General features: G+C 41.9%; 1 protein-coding gene and 1 long non-coding RNA gene across 2 annotated transcripts in view; both read right to left on the bottom strand.

The window, feature by feature from the left end:
* Nucleotides 1-820: 820 nt before the first annotated feature.
* Nucleotides 821-10737, bottom strand: part of LOC137542007 (uncharacterized) — a 256415-nt gene continuing 246498 nt past the window's right edge. Inside the window, exon 4 of the long non-coding RNA XR_011025325.1 lies at nt 821-983. This is a non-coding gene — a long non-coding RNA (uncharacterized lncRNA). The remainder of the gene's footprint in view (nt 984-10737) is intronic.
* LOC137540850 (transcription factor MafB-like) lies at nt 5810-9029 on the bottom strand. Its single transcript, XM_068262021.1, has one exon. The coding sequence runs from the start codon at nt 8706-8708 to the stop codon at nt 7752-7754; it is 957 nt and encodes a 318-aa protein (XP_068118122.1). The 5' UTR covers nt 8709-9029; the 3' UTR covers nt 5810-7751.

Here is a 10737-nt window from a genome sequence, read left to right as displayed (position 1 = left end):
AATTTTACAACTTGTCAATAAAATGCTTTTTACACCATCAGCAAGCAAAATATACTCAAATGATTGTTGATAGTACTTTTGTCACCTACGCTTTGATACCTTTTCAATTGATAAGTACTGAAAAGTTATTTTAAAGAGAAGATAAGAAAAAAAATCTCCTAGGAGAAAACTCAGGAGAAAAAGTTAATTGCATATGGGCCCAAAAAAATGCCTTTTAAATATAAAGCAAGCAAGAAAATACTAAAAATAATTTTGCTACTACTTTTTCACCTACCGTTTGGTGTTTTTTCAATTGCAAAGTACTGAAACATTTTAAAGAGAAGATTAAAAAATATGTCCTGAGAGAAAACTCAGGAAATAAAAAGTTAATTGAATAAGGGCCTGGATGTTTAAAGAGATCCCAATGAAATGTCATTGCCTTTAGTTGTATCTCTCCTTTAGTAAATGAGTAATTGATCCTACAACAGTGATGCTCCAGGGTAAAGGAAGGTCCTCTTGTTCTATAATAAAATGGTTAGATCTACCCTCCCCGTTATTTAGGCCGCTATACAAAACCAGCTCATAACCCTGCAGCACCATGCACTGGTGTGGGACTATCCAAAAATAAACGAATGCATTATATTTTTCAAACAGAATTAATCAGGGAATACAGATACGTCCTTTCATGTAGCTTAGGCAATAGAATAAACAAGAACACATCAGCTACATATTGTCAGTCACTTGCATAATCTTGCATAGGTAGACTTTACACTAGTTAGTATACGCTCGACAGATCACACAATGTCACTTTCTGTTTCAGTACGTAGAAACTCACCTTTGACTGAAGATGTGAAGAAGACAAAATGTGTGAGACACTCAATGTAAAGATTAGTAGCTGAAAACAAGTTGTTTTATCCAGCAGAGATGACTATCATCAGTCTTCCAGCAAGTGTGTGGTAAGTGGTTGATTGGAGATTTATGTCAATACAGATGCCTGCAGTATTCTGTGAGAGGATCACATCCATATGTTGAGATAAAGACACAAGGGGGTTGAGTTACTGAGGTCCTTCTGGACTGGAGATGATTGGAGAACATGGCGAGATTCTGCAAAAGTGACCTGGATTGATTAGATATGATCAGCCATTACGTGGCCAACGTTTCCAACTCAGGTCGGGCAAATATCAGACCGTAGTCATGGTTTCTGCAAAGTTACTGAATTATCAATCATGCATTTGGGGATGGATCCATGCATCTACAGCAGAAGGGATTTTACAATATAATGAAGTCATTCCCGCAGGTGCATTGCTAATTGCTGATTAATTGATCTTTCAGCAACCATGGCTATGGTCTGAGGCTCTTAAACATTCATCTCCTAATATTGGAGACTTTTTTTTAATAAATCCAGACCTGATGGTGGATCATTTAAGCCTTCCTGTGGCCTGCAGCTCTGAAAGTCATGCCCACGAAATACTATGAAGTATAAGACGATTTTTGACCCCTTGCCTAATATTTGCCCAAAGTGTTGGGGGGGGGGGGGGGTATGGAGGGGGGGGGGGGTATGGAGGGGGGGGGGGGGTTACTGGGTGATGTCATTGTCTAGACAAACAATAATTGCTATCTTTAAAATGAAAGCAGCAGAAATCTTAGTTTTTGCAGCAGAAATGTAGCAGTAAGCAGACAGTTTATATTTGTGCTGATTTGGGGGGCAGCTTCCCAACAGTGCATATATTTCCAAACACAAAATAAGTTGACTGCATTGAGATGCAATGAGTGACTTCAACAGAATGTAGCTACTGAATTGAATCAGAATCGAACAGAATTGCATTAACAGAATTGAAGCTGCTGTTATTTTAGTTTGGATATACATGACCTGGATAAATTATAGCCTTCACAGGGTACTGAGATATTGCTTTGATTCAGCACAAACAGGGTTTCTCATGAAATGAGGCTGAATGAAAAAAAGAGAGCCAGAAGCCTGAAAAGCACACGTGTCCTTTATCGAGGGCCCTGGCACATATGTGCACTGACGCTACTGACGTCACATCTGCCTGCTTGATGTATGAGCTCCTTAAACATGCAACACGAAATATGCCAGGGAGAGGAGAGGTGACACTAAACAGGCAGGTAAGCGAGAATGAGAGGAGAACATAGAGCGGTCGTATAAGCTATGCTGTAACACACTGTATATATAAAGTAAGATTGCTTGCACACCCTAAGAGTATATTTTCACTTGTGTAGCTATCCATCATTGTGTTCAGATTATCTCATATCGTATATTATTGTCACATCTGCTGGACCCTCAGTTTCTATGTGAGAGTTTAAAAGGGTCAAAGTTCTAAAAATAAATAAGTTGGCCTAACTTGGTAAGAATACAGATAAGCATTAAGAGGTCCCTACAAGATGCTGCTGTCACTTGTCAACTACCGGATGCTGATCAGCAAAACCGAAATCAGCAAATGCTGCTGCTCTTAGCTCATATAGGCTTTGCAACGTTGCACTCGTCATTAAAAATCATCTTTTTTGGTTAAAGTTATTTTTCCTGCTGTTTCTTTCCATTGAGTGATTGCTTTTTCCACTTGGTAGAAGTGAAAATCTTTGTCATTTTATGTATTTTTTCCCCCTGCTAACCTCTTTTACTGACCATCTATCCTGTGGTGGGTAAATGGAATTAAATTCCAGGCTTGATTTTCCAAGAGGCAACTGAATATTTAATGCACAACTTGAGTAATCAAAACAAGCAGAATTGTTGCGACTCCAGCACTGGTGGAAGAGCGCGGGAACACATAGTAAACGTCATTTTATTTTAATATAGGAATTCTCCTTGCCGGCTCCTATAACATTTTATCCCATGTAATGAGGGAATAAAAAGTCAGCGAGTTACAAGTGCCCTTTTGAAATATACTGAGGCATCAATATAGAAGCATATCAGTACAAAGCTTAGCAGACACCAGTAAATTCAGCTGGCTGGAATATGATATTCATAGGAAGTATGCACACACCTTCTGCACTTTGTGTCAAGCTTTCTTAGGGAAAGGAAGTTCAGTAAAATAAAGTTTCACAGATTTACGTGTAGCTTTTAACCTTATATTTTTTTTAATGAACCTGTCAGCATAGCTCCCAAAAACCTATCCCATGTGGTTCGCTTGGTCACTATAGTCCCCAAAACCTCCAACCCCCGCATGGCTTCTATAAATTCCTCCATCCTATATGAGTGACTTTATCACCAGAGTGTCTGAAAGCACTCGCCCCCATATAGCTGCCTTGGTCATTGCAGTCCTATGTAGCCATCATGGTCACTATAACCTCAAAAAGGTCCTCCCATCCCATGTAGCCACCTCAGCCACTAAAGTCCTAGAAAGCCACCCATGCCATGTAGCTAGCTTAGCCACTACAGTCCTCAAATGCCCTCCATCCCATGTAGCCGACTGGGCCATTATAGTCCTCAAATGCCCTCCATCCCATGCAGCTGACTTGGCCACTATAGTCCTCAAATGCTCTCCATCCCATGCAGCTGACTTGGTCAGTATAATCCCATAAAGTAGTCAATATAGTCTGCCCAATTACTTCATCTACTCAGCTTGGACATTCTAATGGAATGTAGCTGAATTTAGCTCTCTTCTTATCAGTGGTGCTTTGTCTGTAGTCACTGTGTTACATCTGTGGTGACAGATTTCTGTGCAGTAAGTGATAAAGACTAAAACGCAGTTAAAGAACAAGTTGTTGCAAAAAGCTGATGAGCCTTTAAACTTGTTTGTTTTATGAGCTGCATGAAATCAAGAGGTCTACTCATAACAGCGGTACTTTTTTTGCTCGTATGTGAGGAAAATCTACATCAAGCAACCAACCAGGTGCAGGAATTTCAAAAGATGTGGAATTTTTCTTGCCCACAATTAGTACACTTCACAAGCAGTGAGCGCTAAGTGTGTGATAATGACTGCAGCTTGTTAACACATCAGGAGTTGGATAAACTATTAAATCTGTGAGCGTCCTGCAGCCTGACAGCTGAATTGTAGAGGCACAAGGGACATTGCTCTCTGTGCTTTTCTGCAGAGATTCCTGAACTTTGAAGTGGATTGCTAGACCCGTTACCCTGCAGAAATGCAGGAAGAGAGACATCCCATTGCCGCCTCTCAAAGAAGAGACATTTCTTTATTTTTTTGTCTTTTTTTGTTGTTTAATTAGTCCAGCCATTTATTCAATGCATGCATGACAGGACAGTAATACGCTATGGCAGTTCCCACCATATTCCGCTCTAGATCTCTCGCTAACTGCCAAATCAAACACATTAACCCCTCTGCTTCCAAAGGAATGCCGCACACTGAGAACCAAGCGTGCCTCACACCATGCAAGCAAAGGTGTCCCATCCCATACGGTGTGGCATGAGGGCTCAACAGGTGATATTCATTCCCTTTTAACCACTTACTGGCAATGATTTTTTTTGCGGCACAGCGATTTCAATGGTTGCAATCCAACTGCTGCCGTTTTTAATTGCTTCATGTGCTATGATAGCCAAAGAGAGGTTGAAATTGCACTGCATACATGATATTAAAAGCACCTGTTTACATGACCTTTAAAACCTACTAAATACCAGACAGCATAATGCAGTGCGCCGAAGACCTCTGCAAAATTCAAATCTTATGTTTCGATCACAGGGCAAAGCGTTAAAAAATAGTGCTTAATGAAACATCGGTAACAAAATGGTAAATGTAATGACCGCTTTATTAATTGTGTGCCTGTTACGAGCTATTGTGAGATTTTACCTTGCTTGAGGGTCAGCTAGGTGAAATGCCCAGGCAGAGGCAGGAACTTGTTCAAGGCTGATTGTTTGATAGGTCTTGTAATGGAATGAATGAAAACACTGAAAAATGAATGATAACCAGCTTAAAATGGAAATGTGCAGCAAGTTTAAGCTATTGGAACCTACTCAACATATGAGAATTCTTATTTATACTCTGCACACTTTGGTAGGTGACACAAAACATTACCCCTAACTTGTATGCCACATATTCCGGAATACATATGATCTGCCAAGCTTATGGTTTATATTTTTGCTTTTGCTCTACTTTTGTTATTGTTTTTCTAAAATGTCAAATTTAGATTGTTATTTTTATTTATTTCTATGGTTACCTGTTAAGCAATAAACATTTACAATATGTTTTCACAAAATAACTTAAGAACCTCTGCAAACACCTTTGAGCAAGTTCAGAATTGTAACACAGCTAAATGGAGTTTGTAGCAACTTGTTGCAGGAGTTTAATTTCTGCAAGGATAGATCTCTACTCCTGTTCTCATTTTCAGATATTTAGTGTGGAGCTGTGAAAGGGGGGGGGGGGGGGGGGTTGGAGGATTTCAAGCAATCTAACTTTCATAATTAATCCCTTTTTTGTGCCCCATATGAACCATAGTAATGAAACAGTTACTATGGGGTATAATCTTGGGATTAACATGAATGAATGAAACAGACCAGTAGTTTGCTGTAGACGTGTACCCCAGACCATGTCCTGAGTGAGGATGTGTGTCAATGATTGTCAGCTTTCAGTCCAAAGGCCAGCAAATTACTTTATGGCACAAGTATGGACCCTGAACCCGCAACTAAGAACACACTTTATGCTGGCTGGAAGGTTCCATATGTACAAAATGCTGCAATAAAAAAAAAAAAAAAGCACCACACACATCTAATTCCCTGTATTGATTTTTTTTTAGATTCCGGCCATTAATTGGCACAGTATATCTTGAGCTTTACAGCCTAGATTTACAAAAAAACTTTTAATAAATTGGGTGACGGGCACACCAAAATTAAAAAAAGAAAGACCAGTCCGTGTAACATGCGCCATTTCAATGATTTTAATAAGCAAAATAGGAAACAATTTTATTAACAAAAAAACAGAAACCAGTCTGAATAAAAACTACAATAGACCAGATTTGAACTTGACGTTTGTCTTGTAAGCAAGTTTTGGAAATGTATCCCTTCAGAATCCACATGAAATAAGAAAAAAAAAAAAAAAAACAACAAACACCGATCAGACATGATTTCAACACAGTTGAATCAGAGATGCTAAAAAGTAATAATAATCCCATCTACATATCATTGCTGATGTACTGACAGAAACCCTCCAATATTTCAAGACTTGCAAGCATTGTGACGTCCATGTAATCCTGTTCACTACTATTAACTTACAGACAAAACAAAAAGAAAATTAAAACTGCAGCTGCACCAGCAGTGCAAAAAAAAAAAATTATACACATATATATATAAAAATGTTTTGTTTTATCTCTTAATTTGGTATGCTGCGATCCCAAAGCATCACTTAACTTTTACTGACCTGCAGAAAATAAATGAAACTGCACAGCAACCAGCTGCAAATAACTGCTACATATAGATATAGATATATATATAAATAAACTGAGCAGAAAAAGAGGGGGAAATGAAGAATAGGAAAATCAATTAATTTGCTGTAGTAGAAAATAAACAGCAGAACATAACGCTTAGTAGCAGAGGTGATAGGAAGCATTTAGTATCTATATAAGTCACCATTTAAGCTGTCACAACACAGCCTGGCTTTTCCCCCTTAGAGAGTATGTTACTGCAGATCTGCACAATCCTTATGTCAGCTAATATTAAACTCACATGCCACTTTGTTTTATGTTAAGGGGGGATATAGTCCCTGTATAACTGTAAGGACAGAATAACACACCTGCTAGGCATGATGCTTATTGTAGATCGGTCTGATGCTTAAAGGGTTACGTAGGGTTAGATACTGACTTGGCACGGGTGGAAGACTTTGTAAATGTGTGAATGTACGTACATACCTACACACAGGTACAAAATATGCATAACTATCACAAGAGTCAACACTATATATATTTTTTTAAGCAGGAACCACCTACAACGATAGCACCGATGGACATTTTGGAAATCACAGTAACAAAAAAAGAAAAAGCCAGGGGCAAAAAATAAAATGTAACTGCACCACACAGACATAACTATTATCATCCTCAACACAATGAAAGAAAAGGTCCTCAACCTCTACTTGAAAACGTAAAAAGGATCATGTCTGCTAACCACAGGAAATGGTATAGATGGGCAGAAAGTTTGTGTTTTAATATTTACAGGTTAGTATGAAATTAGGAGAATAGAGGATTTCATAAAAAAGCAGCAACAGACAAACACTGGAGAGCAAAAGAACAAATGAAAGTTTTGAGGGATGAGCCAAGAGAAATAAAAAAGCATGCTCAGGTTAAACAAGATAATGGTACAAAATAGAAAGTATTACCATACATGTCCAGCATGCAGGATTAACATTTTAATGCAGTTTTTTTTTCCTTTTTTTATATATTTTCTAAATACTCAAGCAGGCAATAAAACCAAGGGGTCAGGGTGCACTGAATGTCCCACCTGTTCAGTTTTCTTAGGTTTCTATCACCCAGAGTAGATATATATCTGATGGAGAGAAAAAAATCTGCATATAATGTTCATTGTTCTTCTCTTCTTCCAAAGTGGCAGTGACATTGTCCAGTAAAAGTTCTTGGTGGAATTAAGGTAAAGTCATGCCAAAGTCCTCTAATGTCCTTACCTTACCCCCTAAGCAAGGTGGAATCCCCCCCTCCCCCCAAAAAATCCACCAGTGTAACATTAGCATCACGTTCTCTTGTGCACCCATACAACCCCCTGCAGACTAGTCTACAGAAAGTAGAGTTCGTATGACAAGGAAGCACCCCCCTCTGATCCTCCCTCTCTACAGTTCTGGATGGAGAGATGTCACAGGGGAAACTCACATGAAGAACTCTGGAGAAGATGGGTTGTCGCTGGTGGACCCGGCCTCCCTGAAGCTGCTGTTGGTCAGTTTCTCGCACTTCATTTTGTAGGCATCTCGCTCTCGGGCCAGCCGGTTGACTTCTTGCTTCAGCTGCTCCACTTGCTGGATGAGCTGCGTCTTCTCATTCTCCAGGTGGTGTTTCTGCTGCACCCTCTTGAACCTGCAGGACTGGGCATATCCTCTGTTTTTCAAGGTTCTCCTCTTCTGTTTCAGGCGGATGACATCGTCTTTTGTGAAGCCCCTCAGATGCCGGTTTAGCTCCCGCACAGACATAGAGACCAGCTGGTCGTCAGAAAACCTGTCTTCGACCTGGTTGGAGCTGTGGTGTGCCGGGTGGCTGTTGTGGAGCTGCTGCGGGGAAGCGGAATTGTTGCTTTGGCTTGGAGAGTCTTGATGGTGGTGGTGATGGTGGTGAGGGTGCTGGTGAGGGTGAACCATCTCCTCGTGTCCGAGGTTCTGGTACTGGTGGGGGTTCTGGTGGTGCTGCTGGCCTGGATGATGATGTGGGTGATGGTGACCCCTGAAGCCCTCATATCCCTGAAGCTGCGGTGGGATCTGGTGAGAACCTATGAGGGCTTCCACAGCGTCCTCCGGGGTGAGGTTCAGAGCCTCGGGGTTAACATGCTGGTAGCTGCCCGCCATCCAGTACAGATCTTCCAGGTGGGTTTTCTGCTCTGTGGGACTGAAGCTCGGAGAGGATGGCACTGAGCTGCAAGGGGTGCTGATCGGAGTGGAAGACACGGAGCCCGATGCCTGCTGCAAGCGGTTGCAAAGCCGAACTGTGCGATCTGGTGCTCTGCCGCCAAGTGGCTCCTTCTTGACGTCAAACTTCATCAGGTCAAAGTCATTGACGTACTCCATTGCAAGTGGACTAGTTGGCAACTCTGCTCCAATAGGCAGCTCTCCGGCCATACTGGTCACCTCCGCTTACTCCAGATCTGCGCCCTGAGCGTGCCTCAGCTGCACACCCAAGGAGTCCAAGCGCAGAAGGTCTCCTCGGAGTTCCTGCAGAAGACAGCGCAGCCAGGAGCTGCGAGCTGTTCTTGCTGGCTCAGCTCTCTAGTGTCTCTGCCCAGTGCAGTAGAGGCAGCCCGCCCCCTGTCAGGGATTCGCAGTCCTCCCTGGATTCACTTTGTAACTTCCAAGTGCAGAACTGGCTCGGGGAACTTCTCGAGTGAGCAGATTGTGCTTTTATTACCAAGCCTCTGTCAGAGTACAGAATAGCTCTGCAGATCATCTGTGCTTTCCTAATGCAAGACCTTCACTTATATGCCCAGCGGTGTATCACGAGGGGAGGGGGCGTGTTCCTGGAGGTGCTGACCAATCCTTACCCCGGGAATGGCGAGATTTGCATAAAGCTGGGCAGGGAGGAGGGGGGTTGTTCTTGAAAAGTGACAGATAGGGGAAAAGTCAGCTGACGAGCTACTGCTTGAACAAGACCAGGCAATACCAAAGCACAATCCCTTCTCCTCCATACACTCTACATACCTCTTATTAAATCCTCGCACTGTAATCCTGCCTAGAAAATGTGAGATGTCTCAAACTTCTGCGTGCAGAAAGCAGCACGATCCTTATTAAATCTATAATATAACTGCAATAACAGCACAACTATACAGTGCAGCTCTCATTGCTCACGAGACATTGCAATGCTGCTGCAGGGTGCTTTACAGCAGTGTAATTGTACTTACATGTGCCTAAGGTCTTGGCCAGTCCTGCAGAAAACTTAATTATTTAACTCCTTTTTTTAAGATACAGTGACTGTGCCTATAGTGGTAGAAAACAAGTCCCAGTGTCACTAAGTTGTGTACTCTGAACATTCAAAATCACCCCTCACTGTAAAGGTGCCACTAATTATACCCTATTGATGGTACAATTTTACCAAATCTATGTAGCAGAAGGGTAAACTGAGTGAGTATACTTTGAATGGATACTTTAGCTAGTCCCTAATGCTGGGAACACACAATGCAGTTTCCTGTCCGTTCGACGGGTGATCCGACAGGAAGTTGTAGCGTGTGTACATGTCCAAACTGCTCCCAATCGATAAAGGGATCGATTTTCTGATGATAACTTCGCAAAATCGATCCCTTTCTCGATCGGAACCAGATCAGACTTGTCAAAAATAATCAGCCAACTTCCAGCCGATCGGACGGGAAATTGCATTGTGTGTTCCCAGCGTTATAGTACATATAAGTCGTAAGATTGTACAATCAAGATTGTATCATTAGTGGGCAGCTAAAAGAGTAAGTTGACACTGAATATGTTGCAAAGCACATTGCAACAGGTTTAGAAATCAGCGTGAGGCCTCTTGCACACTACATGCGATTCCGATTTTTTATGCGACCTGGTTTTGGATTACGATTAAAAAAAAGTACTGCATGCTGCTACGTTTTTTTTTTAATCGGAATCAAAAATAGGATTGTATAAAAAATCAGAAACGTATGTAGCGTGCAAGAGGCCTAACATGTTGCAACATACCTGGTCACCATTCATTTGGGACGTAGCTGTAATGTGCCCGTTGTCCTTAGGGTAGGAACACACCAGGCAGAATCGCATATGCGTTTTCCATATCACATAATGGAAAACACATATGCAATTCTGCCTAGTGTGTTCCTACCCTTAGGGATGGGTGACATAGCCCGTGTCTTAGTGGGTGCGCTGCTCTTCATCTTCCCAAAACTTCAACCTTCACAGCCATGAGTGGAGAGGATGGAGAGCAACGTTCAGCGCCACGGCAATAGGTGGCGACATAGGTGCCACGGCCCGCGCCCACTGACACATTGCTTCTGTTTGGAAGCGTGGAGCCGAATCTCGCTCATTCCTAGTCGCGCACAGCTTGCCTTGCATTACAGTGGCTGGACAGTGTAATGGTTAAGGGCTCTTCCTCTGACACAGGAGACCTGGGTTCAAATATTGGCTCTGCCTGATCAGTAAGCCAGCGCCT

This window comes from Hyperolius riggenbachi, chromosome 12, assembly GCF_040937935.1.
Source record: "Hyperolius riggenbachi isolate aHypRig1 chromosome 12, aHypRig1.pri, whole genome shotgun sequence".
NCBI lineage: Eukaryota > Metazoa > Chordata > Amphibia > Anura > Hyperoliidae > Hyperolius > Hyperolius riggenbachi.
This window is presented reverse-complemented; position numbering and strand designations above follow the sequence as displayed.

Excerpts from the sequence above, each read along its gene's own strand:
- LOC137540850 (XM_068262021.1), bottom strand. The coding sequence starts at position 8,708 with ATGGCCGGAGAGCTGCCTATTGGAGCAGAGTTGCCAACTAGTCCACTT.